General features: G+C 53.1%; 2 protein-coding genes and 1 pseudogene across 2 annotated transcripts; 1 reads left to right on the top strand and 2 right to left on the bottom strand.

Annotated features, from left to right (window-relative positions):
• Positions 1-510: 510 nt before the first annotated feature.
• On the top strand, positions 511-10,576 carry HAP1 (huntingtin associated protein 1). Its single transcript, XM_059878542.1, is given in 12 exon segments — positions 511-2,649; positions 3,776-3,855; positions 4,175-4,363; positions 4,482-4,694; positions 5,066-5,146; positions 5,225-5,291; positions 6,574-6,704; positions 7,083-7,157; positions 7,440-7,595; positions 7,729-7,820; positions 8,113-8,151; positions 8,869-10,576. Coding segments are annotated over 12 exon segments (2,019 nt in total). The 5' UTR covers positions 511-2,189; the 3' UTR covers positions 9,305-10,576.
• HAPP (huntingtin-associated-like protein pseudogene) lies at positions 5,878-9,190 on the bottom strand (annotated as a pseudogene).
• Positions 10,577-18,628: 8,052 nt separating the features above from the next.
• Positions 18,629-20,941, bottom strand: GAST (gastrin). Its single transcript, NM_173915.2, is given in 3 exon segments — positions 18,629-18,814; positions 18,958-19,173; positions 20,897-20,941. Coding segments are annotated over 2 exon segments (315 nt in total). The 5' UTR covers positions 19,169-19,173; positions 20,897-20,941; the 3' UTR covers positions 18,629-18,710.
• Between the last annotated feature and the right edge of the window lie 491 nt (positions 20,942-21,432).

Raw genomic sequence — 21,432 nt, 5'->3', positions numbered from 1 at the left:
TTTTCAGCACTCACCGTAGAGGACAGGGAGTTTTCAGGGGGTAATGTGTGTCTGGGTATTATTACTTTAAAAGTAAGATTTTGTTTATTTATTGGCTGCACCGTGGGGCTTGTGGGATCTTAGTTCCCTGACCAGGGATTGAACCCATGACCTGGTAATAAAAGTGCTGAATCCTAACCACTGGACTGCCAGGGAATTCCTTAAAAGCAAGATTTTATTAAGACACAGGCAATGTTCATAAAAGCACTATTTACAATAGCCAAGACACGGAAACAAGCTAAATGTCCACCAACAGATGAATGGATAAAGAGGATGTGGTGTGTATATAATGGAATACTACTCAGCCAGAAAAATGAAAAATGCCATTTACAGCAACGTAGATGGACCTAGAGATTATTACACTAAGTGAAGTCACACAGAAAGAGAAAATACCGTTGATATTACTCATATGCGGAATTCAAAATATGGCACTGCTGCTGCTCCAAGTCGCTTCAGTCGTGTCCGACTCTGTGCGACCCCATAGACGGCAGCTCATCAGGCTCCCCCGTCCCTGGGATTCTCCAGGCAAGAACACTGGAGTGGGTTGCCATTTCCTTCTCCAATGCATGAAAGTGAAAAGTGAAAGTGGAGTCGCTCAGTCGTGTCCAGCTCTTCTCGACCCCGTGGACTGCAGCCCACCAGGCTCCTCCGTCCATGGGATTTTCCAGGCAAGAGTATGGAGTGGGGTGCCATTGCCTTCTCCGAAAATATGGCACGAATGAACCTATTTACGCAACAAAAACAGACTCACAGGCATAGAGAACAGGCTTGTGGTTGCCAGGGGGAGCGGGAGGGATGGAGTGGGACTCTCTGATCCTCCTTTCTGGGTTGCGTACCTCTTGTTCCAGGCTGTGTCATAGATACCTGGCTCATGCTATCAGACACTAGGAGGCTCTGTCCCAGGCCTAGGCCTTGGGCACAGTCTCTGTCCTGGGCTCTGGCTTTGAGTGGTGGCTGTAGGAAAAGGGCTCCTTGAATAATCCTTAGCTTGGATAGGGGTGTGACTGAGAGGGGTGGGTTAGATTAGAGATGGATTCATGTGGATGGGAGTGGGGTGGATGGGAGCATAGGATTACAATTTAGAACAGAGAATGAGGAGAGAATCAGGCATCAACAGAAGGAGGGCTGAAAAGGAGGCGGCACATTAGGAGGGAAATTAACCAGGATTTGGTGACTGACAGTATTGAAGAGAAGGAAATTGGCGCACCAAGAATGATCCCGAGGCTTTAAAAGAATCAGTGATGTAGCCATCTTTTTTGGTCTGTAGGTTCCTTCAGTCCAATGGCACAGAAATGGCCTCTGAACTCCTCTGTTGCTCCACAGTTCATTCAGGGTTTACAGAGACCCCCACAGGGACCCGTCCTGCGCTGCGCTCTGAGGGACACGCTCCCTGTGCTGAGCGCAGGTCTTGTTTTGGAGACAGACACAGCGTGACCACTGCGGCCATCGCATAAAGGATGCTCCGGGGCCGAGGAGGACCGGGTCGGAGGAGTTTTTATGCGGAGACACCTAAGTGGGGTCTCCCGGAAGAATGGGTGTTTGCCAGAGTGGGCGAAGTCAATGAGGGCGGAGGTAAGGCACGAGGAGAGGCTATAAGACGACTTAAGAAATAAGAAAGAAGGTTGTCCAGCGGCTGGTGCACCGGGGGTGTTAGCGCCAGGATCAGAGTGTGACGCGCCAGACCTGGCAGCGCGTGGAGACCGTACTGGAGTTTGGATTTATCCCCCAATCAACGGGGGAAAGACTCAACTCAGAGATTAGCTCCCGGGAAGGCAGCCGAAAAGCCTCGGCTGGAGCGGAACTAGGGGCTGTCCCCCGGTTAAAGACCTCCAAGTCCGGGTACCCGAATGCCCGGCAAACTGCAGCTTTGGGTAAAACCATTCTCCGGAGTCGGAGAGGGGAGAAAAGCCCAGTACTCCGAGCCGAAGTCCGCGGAAACAGCGGCAACATCCACTCCTCTTCTCCTCGCTCTTCTCTTACTTTTTGTGCTCTGGCCCGCCCCCATAAACTTGTCCCGCCGCGCATCCCCTCGCCCCGGGCACCACCATTTGCTCCTCGGCCGCCCCCTCCCGCGCGTGGTACGGCCCCGCGGGCGCACATCCAGACACAGGTTGTAAAGCCCCAGCTGCGCGAGTCAACAGGGACTCAACATGCGCCCTAAAGTGTCGGGGCCGGGTTCTGCCGGGCACCGGCTGGGACCTGGGGATCCCGCGGCAGTAGCCATAACTCCTCTATCCGCAACCAATCCGACTCTGGAGCCCTCTGCCGTGCCTGAACCCGCCTCTGCGCAAGCACCCGCGGCCGGACAGAGAGCAGGATCCGGTTCCACAGCCGTCTCGGGACCCTCAGCCGGGGCTCGCCGGGCCTCCGTGGCTGGATCGGAGGCTGGAACCCAGCGCGCATCCGCATTCTCGGCGGTCCAGGGGAATGCCCAGTCCGTACCCAACAACTGGGATGCGTCGCGGACTCGCTTCATATTCCAAGGGCCGCCCACTGGCTTGGGGACTGGAAAGGTGACGAGCATCTTGAAGACACCGGCTGCCTACATCGGCCAGCGGCCTGGGGTGTCCGGCCCCGAGCGCGCCGCCTTTATTCGGGAGCTGGAGGAAGGTAAACTTGGTCCCCGGGCCCCCGGAGGAGGACCAGTCGGACTAGGGTAGCAGCAGGGAGGAGGAGGCCCCGTCGGATTCAGGCGCCCGCTGGCACTCAGTCCCACCCCTCCGCCCACCCTAGCGAAGTCACGGTCTGCGGCGCCTCTCGGGGCTCGTCTTCCCCGTATCCTTCCCCGCTTCTCTCGTTCCCAGACTTCCGTCGGTGGGTCGGGCCCCGGGGCCCCCTCTTCGCGCCTGTTGCTGCGGCAGACCTGCGCACTCTCAGTGCCCCCTCGCAAGGCTACCACAGTGCCAGGGGAGGGGCGGGGGGCTTCGGGTAGGCACTGCCGAGTGCCCTCGGAGCCTGCGCTGGTCCGTGGCGCCAGCGACCGGGAGGTGGGTGGACAGAGGGGGAGGTTTTGCCAACGCCGGGATCAAGATCCGGGTTCCCCCCCACAAAACAATCTTGGGGGTGGGCGGAGCCTCAGACAGAATCTGCCTCTCCTCCTCGCTCCGGAGAAGTCTCCTCCTCCTCGCCTTGCGCAACAGGCATGAGTGACTGCGTCTGTTTTTGTGACCCGTGAGGCTCCAGTGAGCTGGCCAGGGCTGCCCCGTGGGTAAGGGATGTTGAGTCAGTCGGTGCTGAACTTCCGCTGGCCACCTCCAATCTCCTAGGTTCCAGGGACTGTAGGACTGTGATCACAGTACCTCACTTAGTATCTTTCCCCCAAGGGGGAAAAATTGAGTCTAGTTGGCCCTGGGAGCAGGGAAGGGAGTGCTGACTACGCGGGGTATGGAGAGGATATTGGCGGCAGAAAGGGAATTCCATCTTCATCCTGTTTGCTGACCCTTGATGTTGAGGGCAGAGCACAGTAAGGTGCGTGCGTGCTCAGTCGCTTCAGTCGTGTCCGACTCTTTGCGACCCTATGGACTGTAGCCTGCCAGGCTCCTCTGTCCATGGGATTCTCCAGGCATGAATACTGCAGTGGGTTGCCTTTCCCTTCTCCAGGGGATCTTCCCAGGTCCCTTGCATTGTAGGCGGATTCTTTACCGCTGAGCCACCAGGGAAGCCCCGAATGCTACGGTGCCGCCGGGTATTATATGCTCCCTTTTTTCCTGACTCGGCTGCCCACTTTTTCTTGCAGTGCTGTGTCCTGACCTACGTCCGCCCGTCAAGAAGATCACCCAAGAAGAGGTCAAAATGATGTTAAGTTTGCTGGAGGAGGTGCGTGTTGCCCGCCCTACCTGGGCCAGCCCCAGTCTCAGCCAGGCTCCAGTTTTCACTATGTCTGTATGGGTAGGCGTCTTCCTGCCTGGCTGTCTCTCTAGGGGCCAAGCTGGAGGTCCCTCTTGTGGAAGACAGGTAGATGTGGAATGTTCAGGCTAGAGAGCTCTTAGCACCATCCGGTCTGATCTCTTTTTCCATAGGGGGAATCTGGGTCAGGTCCCACAGTGGGTTCATGGTAAGCTCTTGTCTGGTTCCTTGGAGAACTAGGGGATGGAGGGGATTTCCCTGAGTGGCCTTGCTTCTCTTTGACCCCTAGCTTCTCCCACGTGTCTGGGAGACCCCAGCAGCCAGGAACCCTGTTCCCCAATGGATGGGGGTCCTTCTGTAGAGAGAGCGGGACCTGAACACGGCAGCCTGCATTGGCCAGTCCCTGGTGAAACAAAACAGTGTTCTGTTGGAGGAGAACAGCAAGCTGGAAGCCATGCTGGATTCAGCCAAGGAGGAGGTACCTGGGTGGGGAGGAGCAGGGAGGGGTGAATCTCAGGCCTGCTGCCAACCCACTGTGCCAGGGTCTGTGCCTGCCTCTGCCTGCACCTGACCCTGGGCTCCTCTTCCCCTGCCAGATTTTACATCTCAGACAGCAGGTGAACCTGCGGGATGACCTCCTTCAGCTGTACTCAGACTCTGATGAGGAGAAGGATGAAGATGAAGAAGAGGAAGAGGAAGAGGAGGAAGAGGAAGAGGAGGAAGAGGAGGAGGGGGACGAAGAAGAAGAGCAGAGGCCTGAGCATCCCTGTGAAGCCTCAGAGCTGTGAGTGTCCTGCCCTTTTTTTTTTGTTTCAGTTTTCCCCATGCCTCATGGCTTTCAGGATCTCAGTTCCCGGACCAGAGATTGAGCCTAGGCCACAGCAGTGAAAACGCCGCATCCTAACCGCTGGACCGCCAGGGAATTCCCCATGAGTGTCCGGCCTTTGCACCAGGGCGGTCCCTTCTCTGAGCTTCAGTTTCCTTGTTTGGAAACAGGAACGCCATGTATCTGCCAATGGGGTAGCTGGGGCTAATTGAGGCCACCACATCAGCCTGGGATTGGTGGGGGTAGGGGTAGGGGGTAGGGAAGCCCTGGGTGGGCTGGGACCTGGGTTCTCCAAGCCCTTGTACCCTGACTTCCGTCCCTCCCTCTGCTAGGACTCCTGTGACTGAGTCAGAGTCGCACCACTGCCCGTAGCTGGAGGCCCTGCAGGAGCAGCTGCGGCTACTGGAGGAGGAGAATGAGCAGCTTCGGGAGGAGGTGAGGATGGGGGGAGAGGGCGTGCTCCTGGGCAGAGGGTGTAGACTCCCCGGCCCCTTCCTTTCTCCCTCCCTCCAGGTCTCTCAACTTGACAACCTTGAGGAGGAGGAACAGATATTCATCCTGGATTGTGTGGAGCAGTTTTGTACGTGAACTTGTAACCTGGGGTAGGGGCTTGTCCCAAGGCGCAGAGGGAAGAACCCAGGACTTCAAGTCATAGCTCTGACACTTCCTAGCTGTGTGAGCTTGGACAAGTTCGTTGACCTCTCTGAACCTTCATCTTTAGAATGGGGCTTAGTCTTCTTGGCCCTGCTGACCTCTCCAGGGGTTACAGTTGAGAAAGTGCTTTGTGCAAACAGTTAAGAGCTATACAGGCACTCTGGGGCTCCCTTAAGCCTACCTCCTCTTGTTATTTGGGGAGGGCGAGGGAGGGGGCCATGAGCTGCCAGAGACCAGGCCCCCCATCCCCCCAGGCACTCTATTAGGCAGGGGCTGTGCCTGGACCATGTGGTTATGACGATGAGTGAGACATAGTGTTTGTCCCCAAGGAGTTCAGGCCTAGCTGGGGAGACAGAGACTTGAGGTGGCAACAGCTGAACAACAGCTGGAGTGAGGGTGCAGTTGCCCTCACCCCAAATCTGGCCTTCCTTCCCTCAGGTTCCCTGAATGACCCCCTGGTCCCAGGCCCCTGGAGTAGGAGTCCTCACATTCTGTTGCTTCTGCCTCGTAGGAAAGGCTCAAGTCTCCTTCCTCTTCCCCATCCCAGCTACCTCTAGCGCTGGCCACCTGTTACATGGTCTCTCTGCCTCCTTCCCTGCTCTTCCAGGCCCTTCTGCACACAGCCCAAAGGAGTTTTCTAAAGCCAGACTATTGGTCCTCTGCCTAAACCGCCCAAGTAACTCCCTATTGGCCAAAGGATAAACCCTACCCTCCCTACCCCAGCCCTAGTCATCTGGACGCTGCCCACTGCTCCAGCACTCTCTCCTGGTGTCCGGTGGTTCCCTCTGGGCCCCTCCACACTCTGCCTGGGCTCTGTTGCCACTTCTGCCTGGTGAGACCTCCTTGCCCTGTGGAGGTCCTAGCTCCATAGATCTTGCCAGGCTGGACTGGGTGCGGCGGCTGGGACCCTGGATGCACTCTTTACACTCGCTGCACCTTAGTTCATAATTTGCACTGTTGTGATTTGTTTTTCCCTCAGTCTCCACACTCGCCTTGAGCTCAGTGTGGGCTGGGGCCGGTCTTGCTGACTGCTTGCCCAGCACCCTGCTCTGTGTCAGTCAGTAAACGTTTATTGAAAAGAAGACCCGAGTGAGGGATGTTAAGCCCTGTGGAACCTTGGGTACCTGGAGGGGTGCAGGCAGACAGGGGCATCTGGGAGACTGAGGGCCCTGGGGAGCCAGCGCTGACCTTGCCCCACTCCTCCCCAGCTGAGGCCAGCCAGCAGATGGCCAAGCTGTCAGAGGTGCTGGCGCTCAGGATGGAGAACTATGAACAGCAGCAGAGGGAGGTCGCCCAGCTGCAGGGCCAGGTCACGAAGCTACAGCGGTGTTGCCGATCGGTGAGTCGGGACATATGCGGGGCTTCCTCCTCCTGTCACAGCCCCCTGGAATCCATGCCCCCTTCTCTCTGCCCCCACCCCAGGAGACTCAGCTCAGAGGCCTCTCTCTTGTGTCAGAGTCAGAGTTGGAGGAGACATCAGGGAGCCTCTCATCCTGTCCCCTTGTCTCAAGTCGGGGGCTGAGCCTAAAGAGAGACACAGGGTGTTCCCAGGAAACAGGCCACATGACTCCACCTTCTTTGGCCTTTTCCCATGTGACTTCTGTTTTAAAGAGCTGCTGACACTCACTGACGTGTCTGGGGAGACTTGCTGGCAGCAGGGGCTGCAGGGATGTGGGGAGACCTGGGGTGGGGGTTCACTGGCCTTAGGTCCTTCCAGTATGGGGCTGAGACTGAGAAGTTGCAGAAGCAGCTGGCTTAGGAGAAAGAAATCTAGGTGAAGCTCCAGGATGAGGTGAGGCTTCCCCTGAGCTCCTAGGACCCTTGGGTGGCTGCCTGAGTCTAACCAGCTCCTTGAACAGGGGCTGACGCTGTCCTTTCCACATACTCAGGCTCTGGCACAGGGCCTGGCAGGTAGCAGTTCAGTTGGGGCCTGAATGGAGTAGAGTCCAGGGGTCACACTGTGTCATTATATGGGTCTAGAGTCTGGGCCCGTTGCCTCTTTGCCCAGGCTTCCCGGCGCCTTTGGGAGAGAGTGGGCAAGGCGTCCAGGCTGGGTGTGCCTGGGTCCCATCAGAGCCTGTGGGCGGGTTCCCAGCTGCAGGACCTGCAGGAGAAGTACTCAGAGTGTGGGGACATGCTGATGGAAGCCCAGGAGAAGGTGAAGACCCTCCGCCAGCAGGCCCCGGCATCTGCTGGCTCTGTCACCCACTACACATACACTGTACCTCTGGTGAGGCCCCCGGCTCCTGCCTGTTACCTCTGTGCGCCCTGTGTCTATCTGCAGTCCCTTCCTGGGTCTGGAGGTGTGTGTGTGGGGTCTTCTGCTGAGACCTTCTGGTAATGTCCCCCATCTCTGTCCATAGGAGGCACTTCCTGATTTCCAGGAGACCCTGACTGAGGAGCTCAGAATGTCTATAAGGAGAATTATCTCAGACCCTGTGTTTTTTATGGAAAGGTACGCACTGGGCCCCAGTCCCTTGGCTGCCCCACACTCACTCTTGCCTACCTGGTCAGCAGCAGCCTTTCTGGTAATGGGAGGGGTTTGCTCGATCAATCTTCTCCCCTGCCGTGGTGTCTTTCCTCCTGCCTCATCGGTCCCCGGCCCTTCCACTCAACACCAGTCCTGTGTCCACGTTCTGGGTCTGTCACTTCTCCCTGGGATTTTTCTGCACCGTGGGTCCCCAGGGATTTCACACTTTCAGCTTCCCATTGCCTTGGGACACCAAAGGCCCTTTTCTCTTTTGAAGGAATTATGAAGTGACTCCAGAGGAGACATCAGACCTGGGGTAAGCCGACCAGGGTCTCCCTCTTCACTTGCTCTCACTTTTAAGCATCCAGACAACCCCCTGCCACTGGCTTTGTGACCTGCAGCCCCGGAGAAGTTCTGGCTCTCGGGCTGACTGGGCTGAGATGTACTGGGAGGGATACTCTCTAACCCTTTGCCTTCAAATTTTGCCCCATGGGTGGCCCTCTGATTAGAGGCCTCTCCAAGCAGGTACTGAAGCCTTTGCTTCTCCCAACCAGTGCCTAAGAGGCAAATGGGTGCTGGCCTAGGAGCCAGGAATGCTGGGACTAAGTCCCAGCTTGAGCCCTTTACTGGCTGTGTGTCCTTGGACAAGTCACTTGACCTGTCTGAGCCTTACTAAAATGGATTTGTTCCTATGGCAACTAGACCTGGGATGGGTTATGAAAGTTGAATAATGAAGGAGTGGGGCAGAGGAGATGTTATTGCTAGTCTGTTCTATGAAGCAGAGTGAAGTTACTGGGGGAAGGTGGGGCTTGTGCAGTGTTGGTGACCGTTCTTCTTTTTGCCAGGGCCATGGGCTGGGTGTTTGAGGCCTTGAGACTTGTACCCAGCTGCCTCCTCCCCTGGCTGGGACAGAACTTGGGAGTAATCATCAGGTTGAGTGGGAGCCCTGGTGGCTGGAGCCCCGGGCTGCAGATGAAGGGAGAGGCTCTGGCTTAGAGCGGGTAGGAAAAGACTTTCCTGTCTGCCTGCCCAGATAGGAGCTTCGCTACAGAGAGGAGCGAGCACAGGAGCAGGGGCTCGAGGCTGGGGAGGGGCTGACGCCGACCGAGGATTTTGTGCCTGTGGAAGAGTTGGTGCCTGAGGAGCAGCTGGGGGTCATAGAAGAGGCAGTGCCAGCTGAGGAGAGGGTAACAGAAGAGGAGGAACTGGTGTCTGAGGAAGCTGAGGCCTGGGAGGACCTAGAGCCGGAGGTGGATGAAACAACTCAGATGAACGTGGTGACCTCAGCCCTGGAGGCCAGCGGCTTGGGCCCCTTGCGCCTGGACATAAAGTATGTCCTCCAGCAGCTGGCCAACTGGCAGGATGCCCGTTTCAGGCAGCAGCTGAGGCAGAAAATGCTCCAGAAAGGTGAGTGTTCCCGTGGGGGCCTCCCTCTGGCCAGCCTGACAAGCTGCAGATCATCAAGCTGATGAAAGGTGAGGGTAGGTGAGCCCTTCAAAGGCTCACTTACCCCAGCCCAGGCCCACCTAGCATGCTGATTTGCATGGACTTTGCATATTATTTACATAGATCCCTCAGATCTCCAGCAGTGGGAACTGTGGCCCTGATGCTTATTTTCATGGTATTTGCATAGGATTCTAGTTCTCCACCCTCTGGTCCTGGGGGCTGGGCTGGGAGTCAGGGCTTGGGCTGCAGCCTCCCGCTGTGCCTCAGCTTCCTGTCTCTGCCTGTCCCCTTCCCCTGTACTCCACCCTACCTCCCCGATTCCCAAGGCCCCCCAACCCTGCAGCAGTGGCAGCAGCAGGCCAAAACAAACATGGGGGCTGGGATTCTGGAACCCGGGGTGCCAAACCAGGACTTACGGAGGCTGGAGGAGGAAATGGCCAACCATACTCCGAAAGCCTGGGAGGAAGGGGGCCCTTCTTGGACCCCCCAGGCAATTGGGATTAAGGCCTCTGCCAGCAAGGGCCACAGTCGGAATGATCCCCTGGCTGAGTCTGAAGGTGCGCCAGGGTCTCCTACAAGGTGGGTCCAGTAAGGGTCTCCTCTCCCCAGCTGGAAGCCCCAGAGGTTGGTGTGGCATTTACTGAGCACAGGCCATGTCCTGGGCCGTGAGAACCCTGCCTTGAGGAGCTCATGGAAATAATCAAAGATGATTTAGTGACTAAATTACCTTCTTTAATCCTCACACCCCTGTAGGTAGTATTATCCCCATTTGGTGAGAAACTGAGGTTCAGAGAGCAGAGTGATTTGTTCGAGGTCACTGAAGCTCTTTTCTTCACTGCTATGCCATAATGCCTCCCCTTACCCATCCCTCCTCTCTGACCTGGTCTCTGTGCCTTCTTGGCCTGCTGGGTCTGCTGTGAAGTTTATAACCTGTTGGCAGCCTCATCATTCTATCTGGACTGCCCTGACTCGGATGGCCCTTTGCTCACTGCTGGGTGGCCTCATCAGGGTTGGCCCGTACGGTTGTGCAGGTTGTACACTGAATGGTGACCACTATGGCTGGGCAGTGGACAGCCTGCATAACTATCAACGGCTTCTGTCTCTTTCTGATGTAGCTGAGCAGGTCCAGCCCCTGCGTGCTGCCCAGGCCAAGCCTGTGGTCCTCAGGCCTCCAGTTCACATCCACTCCCTTCTCTTCCAGGCTTTGCTGTTCCCCAGTAGCCTGCAGAGGCCCCACAGACTGCCTGAGGCCCTTCCTTCTGCTGCCTGGCCAAGCCCCACTCTCCCCAGACGCCCCTTCCCATGCTCCAAAGCAGGACCCCTGATCTGTCACTAGCTCACCCCAGACAAGCCTGGACTGGAACTTGAGGGCCCAAGCCTCAAGCCTCTTCTGGGAGAGGCTGAAGGAACCCCGGCCCTTGTTCTGCAGCTGGTGCAAAAGCTGTGGCTGCTGGACCTGGGGCACGTGGTGGCTCTGGGGGTGAAGAAGCCCAGGGGGAGGCCCCACCAGCTACCAGACCCAGCTGGATCTCCTGTTCTTGGCTCTTTCTTCCCAGTTCCCACTCTTTGTAACCGGAAGTGTCTGTCTGTGTGGGTGAGGACTCCCTCTGCCTGGTGGGGGCCTCCCCTCCCCATCTCCTCTCCTCCCACCTGTGACCTGTGAGTATCCAGGCCCCCTCCCAAGGCCCTGTCACCCACCCACATCTTCTCCTCAGTGCTCCTTGTTTCCTTGTTCTAGGTTTTTTCCCTCTCCCCCTCTTTACTTTTAGTCAGTGGAGTCAGGGCCCAGGACCCCACTGCTGTCTGCCCTGATTCCCACAGTGCTTCTCCCGCTCCTGTTGCTTGTCAGTCTGTATGTGTACTGGTACAGGAAATAAAGGACCTGTGTGCTGCCTGGTCCAGCCTCTGCCGTCTTTCTCAGGGAGTGCACATGCGTGTGTGTGTGTGTGCATGTGCATGCGTGTGTGTGGATGTGCATGCATGTGCGTGTGTGTGTTCATGTGTGCATGCACTTTGGTGGGGCAAAGCTGTGGAGAGAGGATGGGCTCTAGTGTTGAATGATGTGCTGGGGGCTTTGATTAAATACATAATTATAGCCACAAATCCTCTGGCGTGGGTGATATGATAAATGATCGTCAGGTGATGAAGCTTGACGTCCAGGCAGGTAAAGTTACCCTCCCAAGGGTCAAACAGGGCCTTTGCTGGTGGCTCAGTGGTAAAGAATCTGCCTGCCAGGGTGGGAGACACAGGTTTGATCCCTGATCTGGGAAAATCTCACATGCTGAGGGGCAGCTAAGCCTGTGCACCACAGCTGTTGAGCCTGTGCTCTAGAGCCTGGGAGCTGCAACGACTGAAGCCCATGTGCCCTAGTGCTCTGCAATCAGAGAAACCTGTGCACCATAAGCAGAGAGTAGCCCCTGATCGCCACAACTAGAGAGAAGCCTGCGTAGCAGCGAGGACTCAGCACAGCCAAAGATAAATAAAAATTAAAAAGAGTTCAACTGCTGCTTGTAGAACTTTGAATGCAAGCCCTTGGGTCATCAGAGCCCGAGTTAGACGCCCTCCTTCCCTGATCCCTTCTGCTCCTGGGATCCTGCCCTGGTACCCAGCTGCGAAGGGTGAAGCAAGGAGAGTCACCTCTGTCTTAGGTAGAGGTCCCCCAGAATGGCATGTGAAAACGAGTCGTTTCTTCCATTAAAGAAGGCTGTTAGGCTGATTCTTGCCAGGGCAGGATTCTTAAACTTGGACTGATTCTTGCCAAGGCAGGATTCTCAAACATGGAAGCAGAGAGAGGCAGAAAACAAGGTGAAGTCAGAGTCCCAGAAATTTGGTAACGAGTCTGGCTTGAAATGTTCAATTTCCAGTTTAGAGTTTATCATTTCAGAAAGCAACAGCTCAGTTCTCAGAAAGGTTTAATCATGTTCTCATTTTTGGTGAAGGTGTTTCCAGAGCATTGATAATAAGGATTTTAATCATGAAGAAAAAAAACAAGTTGTTTATTTAGAAGATGATCCCAGGAAGCCCTCTTGGGGCAGAGTAGGAAATTGAGAACAGAAGGGAGCTAACGATCGTACTTACTTGGTGGTCCAGGGATTAAGACTCCAAACTTCCACTGCAGGGGGCATGGGTTCGAGCCCTGTTTTGGGAACCAAAATCACACTGGCTGTGCAGTGCTGCCAAAAAAAAAATGGAGGCTCAGTCATACTGGGGAACCCTGGAGGAAGAGCAGCCTGTTGCAGCCTTGAGTGTCATCTGTGGACCAGCATCATGAACATCTCCTGGAAGTTAATCAGAAATGCAGAATCTCGGGTCACACCCCATGCCTATATTGTCAGAATCTGCATGTTGACGAGGTCCCCAGGTAATGCACATGCATATTAAAGTTGGAAACACGGATCTAGAACCCATTTCAGTTATCCCATCCTAGGGGCATGGAAACTATGGCAGGCATCCGCCAAGACTCAGTCATCATTGGCTGAGGGCTGCTCCTGGGGGCATTAACTCGCTGGTGCTCTGGTCTCTCAGCACATGTGCTGGGGAAAAGCCCTCTGGCAAAGACTAGCTGTGTTTGTCATGGACCATGGTCAGCGTGTGCTAGAATGGCAAGTGCTGAGGGTGCAGGTGCGTCACTGACAGGGTCTGCTACAGTCCAGATCTTGTGCCTCTCAGATGCGCTCAAGCCCCATGTGGAGTTCACTCTGGCCTGGCAATGCTTGTTTAAGATGGTGGCTGATCACAGTATCTTATAAAGAAGAATTACATCTGGAAGATGAGTGGTATAAGCTGTGGTCCCCAGTGCTGCAATTGATCCCGAATCCCTAAATGATATTTCTCATCTCCTTCCTCTACCACCCTTCTTCTTTGGCCGGCACTTCAGCTGGTCCAGGTTGCTTTCCTGGTTGAAGTAATCTACATCTTCATTCCTGAGAGGTCTGAACACTAGGTCATTGGCCCTGGTCAGGCTATTGTTGGAGCAACTGCATGTTTATGGTTCTCACCAGGCAGGAAGCCCCAAGACACAGCTCAGTGAATCCCCCTGAGAGCCAGACCCTAAATACTCCTTCCTGCATCCAGCCTCCAGTGTACATCCCCAAGTTAGTGCCTTAATGGCACCTTTAATTCCAACCTTTTGGAGGTTCCTTAAAAAGCTAAAAATAGAGTTGCCATATGATTCAGCAATCCCACTCCTGGGCATGTATCAAGAGAAAACTCTAATTTGGAAAGATACATGCTGTGTTCATAGCTGCACTATTTACAACAGCCAAGACAGGGAAGCAACCTAAATGTCCATCAACTAATGAAAGAATAAAGAATATGTGATACGCATATACAATAGACTAGTACTCAGCCATCAAAAGGAATGAAACAATGCCATTTGCAACAACATGGACGAGTCCTAGAGATTATTAAGTGAAAGAAGTCAGAAAGAGAAAATCAAATACCACGTGATATCACTTCATGTGGAATCTAAAATATGGCACAAGTGAACCTATCTACAAGATAGAAACAGACTCACAGACGCAGAAAACAGACTCATGGGGGATTCCCAGTGGTCAGGACTCAGCGCTCTCAGTGCCATGTCCCAGGTTTGATCCCTGATCACAAGCCCCACAAGGCAAAGTAGTATCTCTGCTTTTCAATATGCTATCTAGGTTGGTCATAACTTTCCTTCAAAGTGAGGCCCAAACAAATAAATCCCCTACCTCATTAAAAAAAAAAAAAAACACAAACAACTTACGGTTATCAAAGGGGAAAAGGGTTGGGATAAATTAGGAGTTTGGGCCTAGCAGATACACACTGTCTGTGTGTGCGTGTGTGTGCTCAGTGATGTCCAACTCTTTGCAACCCCATGGCCCATGCCTGCCAGGCTCTTCTGCCCATGGAATTTCCTAGGCAAGAATACTGGGGTGTGTTGTCATTTCCCTTATTCTAGGAGATCTTCCTGACCCAGGGATGGAACCCATGTCTCTTGTGTCTCCTGCATTGGCAGGTGGCTTCTTTACCAGTGTGCCATCTACTATATAAAACATATATAAACAACAAGGGCCTGGATAGCACAGGGAAGTACATTCAATCAGTTCAGTTCAGTTCAGTCACTCAGTCGTGTCTGACTCCTTGCGATCCCATGAATTGCAGCATGCCAGGCCTCCCTGTCCATCACCAACTCCCGGAGTTCACCCAAACTCATGTGCATTGAGTTGGTGATGCCATCCATCCATCTCATCCTCTGTCGTCCCCTTCTCCTTCTGCCCCCAATCCCTCCCAGCATCAGGGTCTTTTCCAATGAGTCAGCTCTTCACATGAGGTGGCCAAAGTATTGGAGTCTCAGCCTCAGCATCAGTCCTTCCAATGAACATCCAGGATTGGTCTCCTTTAGGATGGACTGGTTGGATCTCCTTGCAGTCCAAGGGACTTGCAAGAGTCTTCTCCAGCACCACAGTTCAAAAGCATCAATTCTATGGCACTCAGCTTTCTTCACAGTCCAACTCTCTCATCCATACATGACCACTGAAAAACCATAGCCTTGACTAGACGGACCTTTGTTGGCAAAGTAGTATCTCTGCTTTTCAATATGCTATCTAGGTTGGTCATAACTTTCCTTCAAAGGAGTAAGCATCTTTTAATTTCATGGCTGCAATCACCATCTGCAGTGATTTTGGAGCCCCCCAAAATAAAGTCTGACACTGTTTCCACTGTTTCCCCATCTATTTCCTATGAAGTAATGGGACCAGATGCCATGATCTTAGTTTTTTGAATGTTCAGCTTGAAGCCAACTCTTTCACTCTCCTCTTTCACCTTCATCAAGAGGCTTTTTAGTTCCTCTTCACTTTCTGCTGTAAGGGTGGTGTCATCTGCATATCTGAGGTTATTGATATTTCTCTCGGCAATCTTGATTCCAGCTTGTGCTTCTTCCAGCCCAGCATTTCTCATCATGTACTCTGCATAGAAGTTAAACTGAAACTGAATTTGCTCAGTCGTGTCTGACTCTTTGTGACCCCATGGACTGTAGCCCACCAGGCTCCTCCATCCATGGAATTTTCTAGGCAAGAGTACTGGAGTGGGTTGCCATTTCCTTCTCCAGGGGATCTTCCTGACCCGGGGATCGAACCCTGGTCTCCCGCATTGCAGGCAGACGCTTTACCATCTGGGCCACCAGGGAATCCCGTATATAAGTTAAATGTCTTGTAATAAACCACAATGGAAAAGGATATGTGTACATGTGTATAATTGAATAATTTTGCTGTACACTAGAAGTGAACACAACAGTATCAATAAACAATACTTCAATTAAATAAAAAAGTAAAAGAATCTTGAAATCCAGGTTTCCAGGAATTCTCTGGGCTGGAAGAAGTACCTCTATCTTGTCAAACGGGAGCAGCTTACCTTTACCTGGAGAGTGCAAAGGCTTCCTTGAGGCTGATGCCTCCTATGATGATGCTTCTTGAGTTGTGCATCTGCCTCCCTTAAGGGCTTCTAAATCAAAAGCAACATCAGGTCCTAGAATGTGGACAAGTACTGCCCCACATAACAGAAGAAAGGGATTGTTCACCCCCAAATGCTGCAGAAGCTGAATAAACTGAATAGTATGTAGCAGCAGGAACCAGGACAACATACATGGAGTGGATTGTTGAGGTTGGTAGAACTAGGAGGATGAACTCCAGAATGGTAGAATGATTGGCTAGGGGAGTGTGAAAATGTTAGTTGCTCAATCGTGTCTGACTCTTTGTGACCCCGTGGACTGTAGCCTGCCAGGTTCCTCTGTCCATGGGATTTCCCAGGCAAGAATACTGGAGTAGGTTGCCATTTTCTTCTCCAGGGGACCTTCCCAACCCAGGGATCATAATCCCAGTCTCCTGAATTACAGGCAGATTCTTTACCATCTGAGCCACCAGGGGAAAGTTTATTTTACTTTATTTTGGCTGTGCCATGTGGCTTGTGGGATCTTAGTGCCCCCACCAGGGATCAGACCTGGACCACAGCAGTGAAAGCACCATGTCTTGACCACTGGATCACCAGGGGATTCCCAGGGGAGAGTTTATCGATATAAGCATCAAGGGTGCTCTCTTATGACTCAGGATTTAATTTCCTGGCAAAGGCACTTGAAGCCTAATGCCTTACTGGGAATGACTCCGTGAAGCTCAGACAAAACAACAGTCTAAAGCAATTGAGCTGAAGACTCCTGAATTGCCTCAGCAGAGTATTGAGGAAGGAGTCAAAAGGCTCAGAGAGGCAGGCTCACTAGAATGGAGTTGTGATGTAAGATGAGAAAACCCACAGATGATTGTGGACGTTTCAGGAGTTATGAGCACACCACTTAACACAGCAATGGAGTCTGACTGCTGCAGGACCCAATCTCAGAATCCCATCACAAGGGTTTGCTTCCTACAACTCCCCTAGTACCCACTGTCTTGGGATGAGTCCCCCCGGATGCAGACTGGGAGATAAGGATTTGAGAGCAAGTATTTATTTGAGTGGTCATCTCAAGAAACACCAGGAGCAGCCTGAGGATATGAGACAGGGAAGGGAAGGGAGCCAAGAAAGGACACTGCTGATCAGGTTACTGTTACGGGTAACTGGGGCTGAGTCCTGCTGAGGATCTCTGCAAGACAGAGTAGCATACATTTCAGAATTAACCACCCCAGAGGTGAGGGAGCTGGGGCATTTCTTTTTAAAGATTTTTTTTTTTTGATGTGGACCATTTTTGAAGTCTTTATTGAATTTGTTACAATATTGCCTCTGTTTTGGTTTCTTGGCCACAAGGCATGTGGGATCCTAGCTCCCCTACCAGGGACTGAGCCTGTAACCTTACACAGGAAGGTGAAGTCTTAACCACTGGACTGTCAGTGAAGTACCAGAGGTGGGGTATTTATCCTCCAACTTTCGATCTGTCATTGACTGAGAGATGCTTCCAGAGGCATTAACTCCCCAGAATTTCCAGGCTGCTTTACATTGCCAAAACCCTCAGGTGGAGAGTGGCAAGTGCCTATGGCAGGATGCTGTGACAGGCATAAGAGCAGTAAGGGAATATGGGTGAAATGCCAAGTGTGTGTGCCAGCACTTGCCTATCCATGTGATAAATATTTATGGGGTACCTCCTGTTCTGGCACTGGGATACAGCAGGGAAGAAGGACATATGGTACCCACTCTTACAGAGTTTCCCTTCTAACTGAGGAGGCAGACAATAAACTGGAAACAAAACAACTACAGATTGTGAAATGCACTCCGCAGACAATACTACGCTATGATGAGCGACTACTGGAGGCTGCGTGTGAAGGGTGAGGAGCAGAAAGGGCAAGCCTCTCGGGAAAAGGCCTTTCAACCAAGACCCAGGAGAAAGAGAGGAGCCAGGCATGTTCATGCCCAGGGAAAAGCATTCCAGGCACAGGGAACAACGAGAACAAAGGTTCGGAGCAGGAGAGAGCATGGTGTGTTTGAGTGGCAGAAAGGAAGAGGCGGGAGGAAGGCAATTTGGCATCCATGAGGGGGATGAAGACCGCAGGGCTAGATCTGAATGCTTTGCCAAGGAACCTAGGTTTCTTTTTTTGGCTGGACCACTCAGGATCTTAGTCCCCCAACCCAGGATTGAATTTGTGTCCCCTGCACCAAGGCAATGGCACCCCACTCCAGCACTCTTGCCTGGAAAATCCCATGGACAGAGGAGCCTGGTGGGCCGAAGTCCATGGGGTCGCTAAGAGTCGGACACGACTCAGCGACTTCACTTTCACTTTTCACTTTCATGCATTGGAGAAGGAAATGGCAACCCACTCCAGTGTTCTTGCCTGGAGAATCCCAGGGACGGGGGAGCCTGGTGGGCTGCTGTCTATGGGGTCGCACAGAGTCAGACACGACTGAAGCGACTTAGCAGCAGCAGCAGCAGCAGCAGTGGAAGCACAGAGTCTTAACCACAGGACTGCCGGGGAAGTCCCAACGAGCCTAGGTTGTATTCTAATTGCAATGGGAAGCGCTGGAGGGTTGACTGGAGTGGCGTGATTTGATTTCTCTTTTAGAAAAGCTCACTCTGGTTGTGACACTGCTGTCTATTCTCCCAAACACAATATAGAGTGTTTTTTTTTGTTGTTTGTTTTTGGGCTGCATGGCCTGTGGGATCATAGTTCCACAACCGGGGATTGAACCCACATCTCCCTTGCACTGGAAATGCAGAGTCTTAACCACTGGACCACCAGGGAAGTCCCCACACTACAGAGTCTTGTTCCATGTTAGGCTCTGGGGACACGGAGGAGATGTAGCCATGGTCTCTGCCCCTGGAGTAGTACTCAACCCTCCTTCCCAGCTCAGCCCTGCCCCAACCTGCATCCCCGGCCCTGTGACACTTGACACAACTTGATCCATTGGAAGCTAGTTTATTTTGATGTGTGTTTCATGGGGCTGGGCTGGGCTGGGAGGTGACTGGGCTCCAAAGCTTGGTTCTCAGGGATGTTGGTCCCCTTCCTCAGCACTGCGGCGGCCGAAGTCCATCCATCCATATGCTGCTTCCTCTTCCTCCACCCATGGCCCCTGCTTCTTGGACAGGTCTGAGGGTCAGAGGTGGGAGAGGAGGTGATGATGGGGGAAAGGACATCAAGGCTCTGGAGACCGTGGCCAGGGCCAGCCTGGGGGCACCTTGGCCAAACCAGGCAGGGAAAGGCAAGCAGGGACGGTTGTCAGCAGCTCCTACCTGCGACCATGTGTGGCGGATCCTGAAGCCCCAGCTGCCTCCGGGGGTTCGAGGCTGGGCCCAGCCGGTTCATCCTGAGCGGCTCCTGGCCCCTATTGGCCCCTGGAGCGACGGGCGCGTCTTGCAGGTGGGAGTGGGGCTTCCAAGAAGCTTCGCAGAAGGCGGCCAGAGCCAGCACCAAGATCAGCACATGTGCACACAGTCGCTGCATCTTGTCTGCAAAGGAGAGAGGGACTGAGCTTAAAGGTGGGGTTGTCCAGGCACCCAGAGGCAGGATGGACCCTCCTCCCTGCTGACAGGTTGGCAATTCTGCATGGGCTTGTGGCACTGTTCCTCCTGGTCCTACCATCTCCCCATCTGATCCTCCAATCTCAAGCTTTGCCTTTTTTAAAGGCAAGGAATTTATAACTCAGAGCAAGGCTTTCCAAACTGTTTTGTAGAATTTGAGGCCATGTGAGTGGCTCTATAAGGTTTAAGTCTTGCGATTTAAGTGAACTTTTAAATAGTAATATGGAGGGGATGCACGCAGCATCTCTTTGAAGCCCACAGCAACTTTACCGCATGGTGGGGGTCACACTGTGGTAGGGAAGTTTCTCCTGCCGTTTTCACTTAACTAAGGACTATCCTCTGATTCTTTTCAGGTGACGCTAGTGGTAAAGATCTCGCCTGCCAATGCAGGAGACATAAGAGACACGGGTTTGATCCCTGGGTCAGGAAGATCCCCTGGAAGAGGACACAGCTACCCACGCCAGTATTTTTGCCTGGAGAACTCCCATGGTCAGAGGAGCCTGGTGGGCTACAGTCCATGGGGTCGCAAAAAGTTGGACATGACCAAAGTGACTTAGCATGCACGTCTCCTCTGATTACAATCTACCAGTTGAAAAAAAAAGACCCTGAAACCATCACCATTTGTAGCTCTGTATCAAGGTGAGCCAAGTTTGGGAAAACCAGAATACAAAAATAAAATGGATGCTCAAACAAATCTAAAATTCTATTCTGAGGATTCAACAGTTTCATGTTCTTTCAGCCTCATTGTTCTGATTGGCTTTATTGAAAGCAAATGATACAAATATTGCCTTCAAAGAACACATTTGTATACATGAAATAGTTCTTTCATCTGTTTTCTCTGTTAAATTTCCTTTGGGAGAGAAAGGGTTCTTCTGCTAAAGAAACAAAGTTGAAAAATCCATGCTCTAGAGCACTGCTGTCCAATATGGCAGCCTCCAGGCACACGTGGCTCTTTACATTTAAATTAATGCAACATTAAAAATTCCTTGGGACTCCCCTGGTGGTCCAGTGGCTATAACTGAGTTCACAATGCACTGGGCCCAAGTTTGATCCCTGGTCAGGGAACTAGATCTCACATCCTGAGACTAAAAGTTCGCATGCCTCAACTAAGACCGGGGGCAGTCAAATAAATAAATGAAAATAAATATTAAAAAAATTCCTCCCTCACACATTAGCCATATTGCTAGTGCACATGTGGCTGGCCAGTACTGTACCTCACAGTGAGGCTATGGAACATTACCACCGTCATGGAAAGTTCCATGAGGCAGTGCTGGTCTATGAAAGAGCTTGAGATGAGTTCCACTTCCAATCCTGTCCAATTTGTATGACTTTGGGCAAGTCACGTCTCCTTCTGGGCCTCAGTTTTCTTACCTGAGAGATGGAAGGATAGCCTTCATCCTAACCCCTCAGGGCTGGAGTGAGCATGGAGTCAGAGAGTCAGGGCAGGGCCCTGGCTGAGGGAGTAGGGCAGCTCAAAGGCAAGGGTTGGGATGCCAGGGTGGATCCTAGAGCTGAGACCTAACCCAGCTCTGGGCTAAAGGAAGGGTCCCAGCCCTGGAGACACTGAGACGTGAGCCTGGTAACTTGATGAGGGCAGGGGTCCCATCAACCCTCGTCCCAGCCTCTCCCCACCCTTCCTGGGTGCTCTCACCTGTGGAGCTGGGAGGTGGGTGACGCTGCTGTTGGCCTGGAGCCTCACTCCTCTGCTCTGCTGGGTGTTCCAGCCCTGACTTATAAACCCTCAAGGCCCCTCCCAAACTCTCCTCCCCAAGGAGGGGAGGCTCCCCACTGCAGAGCAATGAGGGTGGGCACAGGTACCTTACCCCCGCCCCACCCTGTCCTCAATCGTCATCCGGATGTGGGGGAAGAGAAGGGGAGCTGACCTTCACGGTGAGGGGAAGGAGCAGGATGGGGGCAAGTTTTTCAGTTGGACATGAGGGCAGGTGGGAGACAGACACCCTGGGGTCAGGGGTAGAGTCCCCTGCCGTGTCCTTAAGGTCAGACACCTGCTGATCATCCCTTGGACCACATCCCATTTGGATGAACCAAATGACCTTAGATTCAGAGAAATTGTGTTTCACGACAGGCTGATGTTTGAAGAACAGGGAGTGTGTGAGTGTGGAGTGAGGTATTGATCCCCTGTCCCCTCTGTCAGGCTCTGCAAACAGATGTGTCACAGTTATCAGG

The sequence above is a fragment of the Bos taurus genome, chromosome 19 (assembly GCF_002263795.3).
Source record: "Bos taurus isolate L1 Dominette 01449 registration number 42190680 breed Hereford chromosome 19, ARS-UCD2.0, whole genome shotgun sequence".
NCBI lineage: Eukaryota > Metazoa > Chordata > Mammalia > Artiodactyla > Bovidae > Bos > Bos taurus.
Note: the sequence above shows the minus strand (reverse complement) of the source record. Positions and strands in the feature narration are given on the sequence as shown.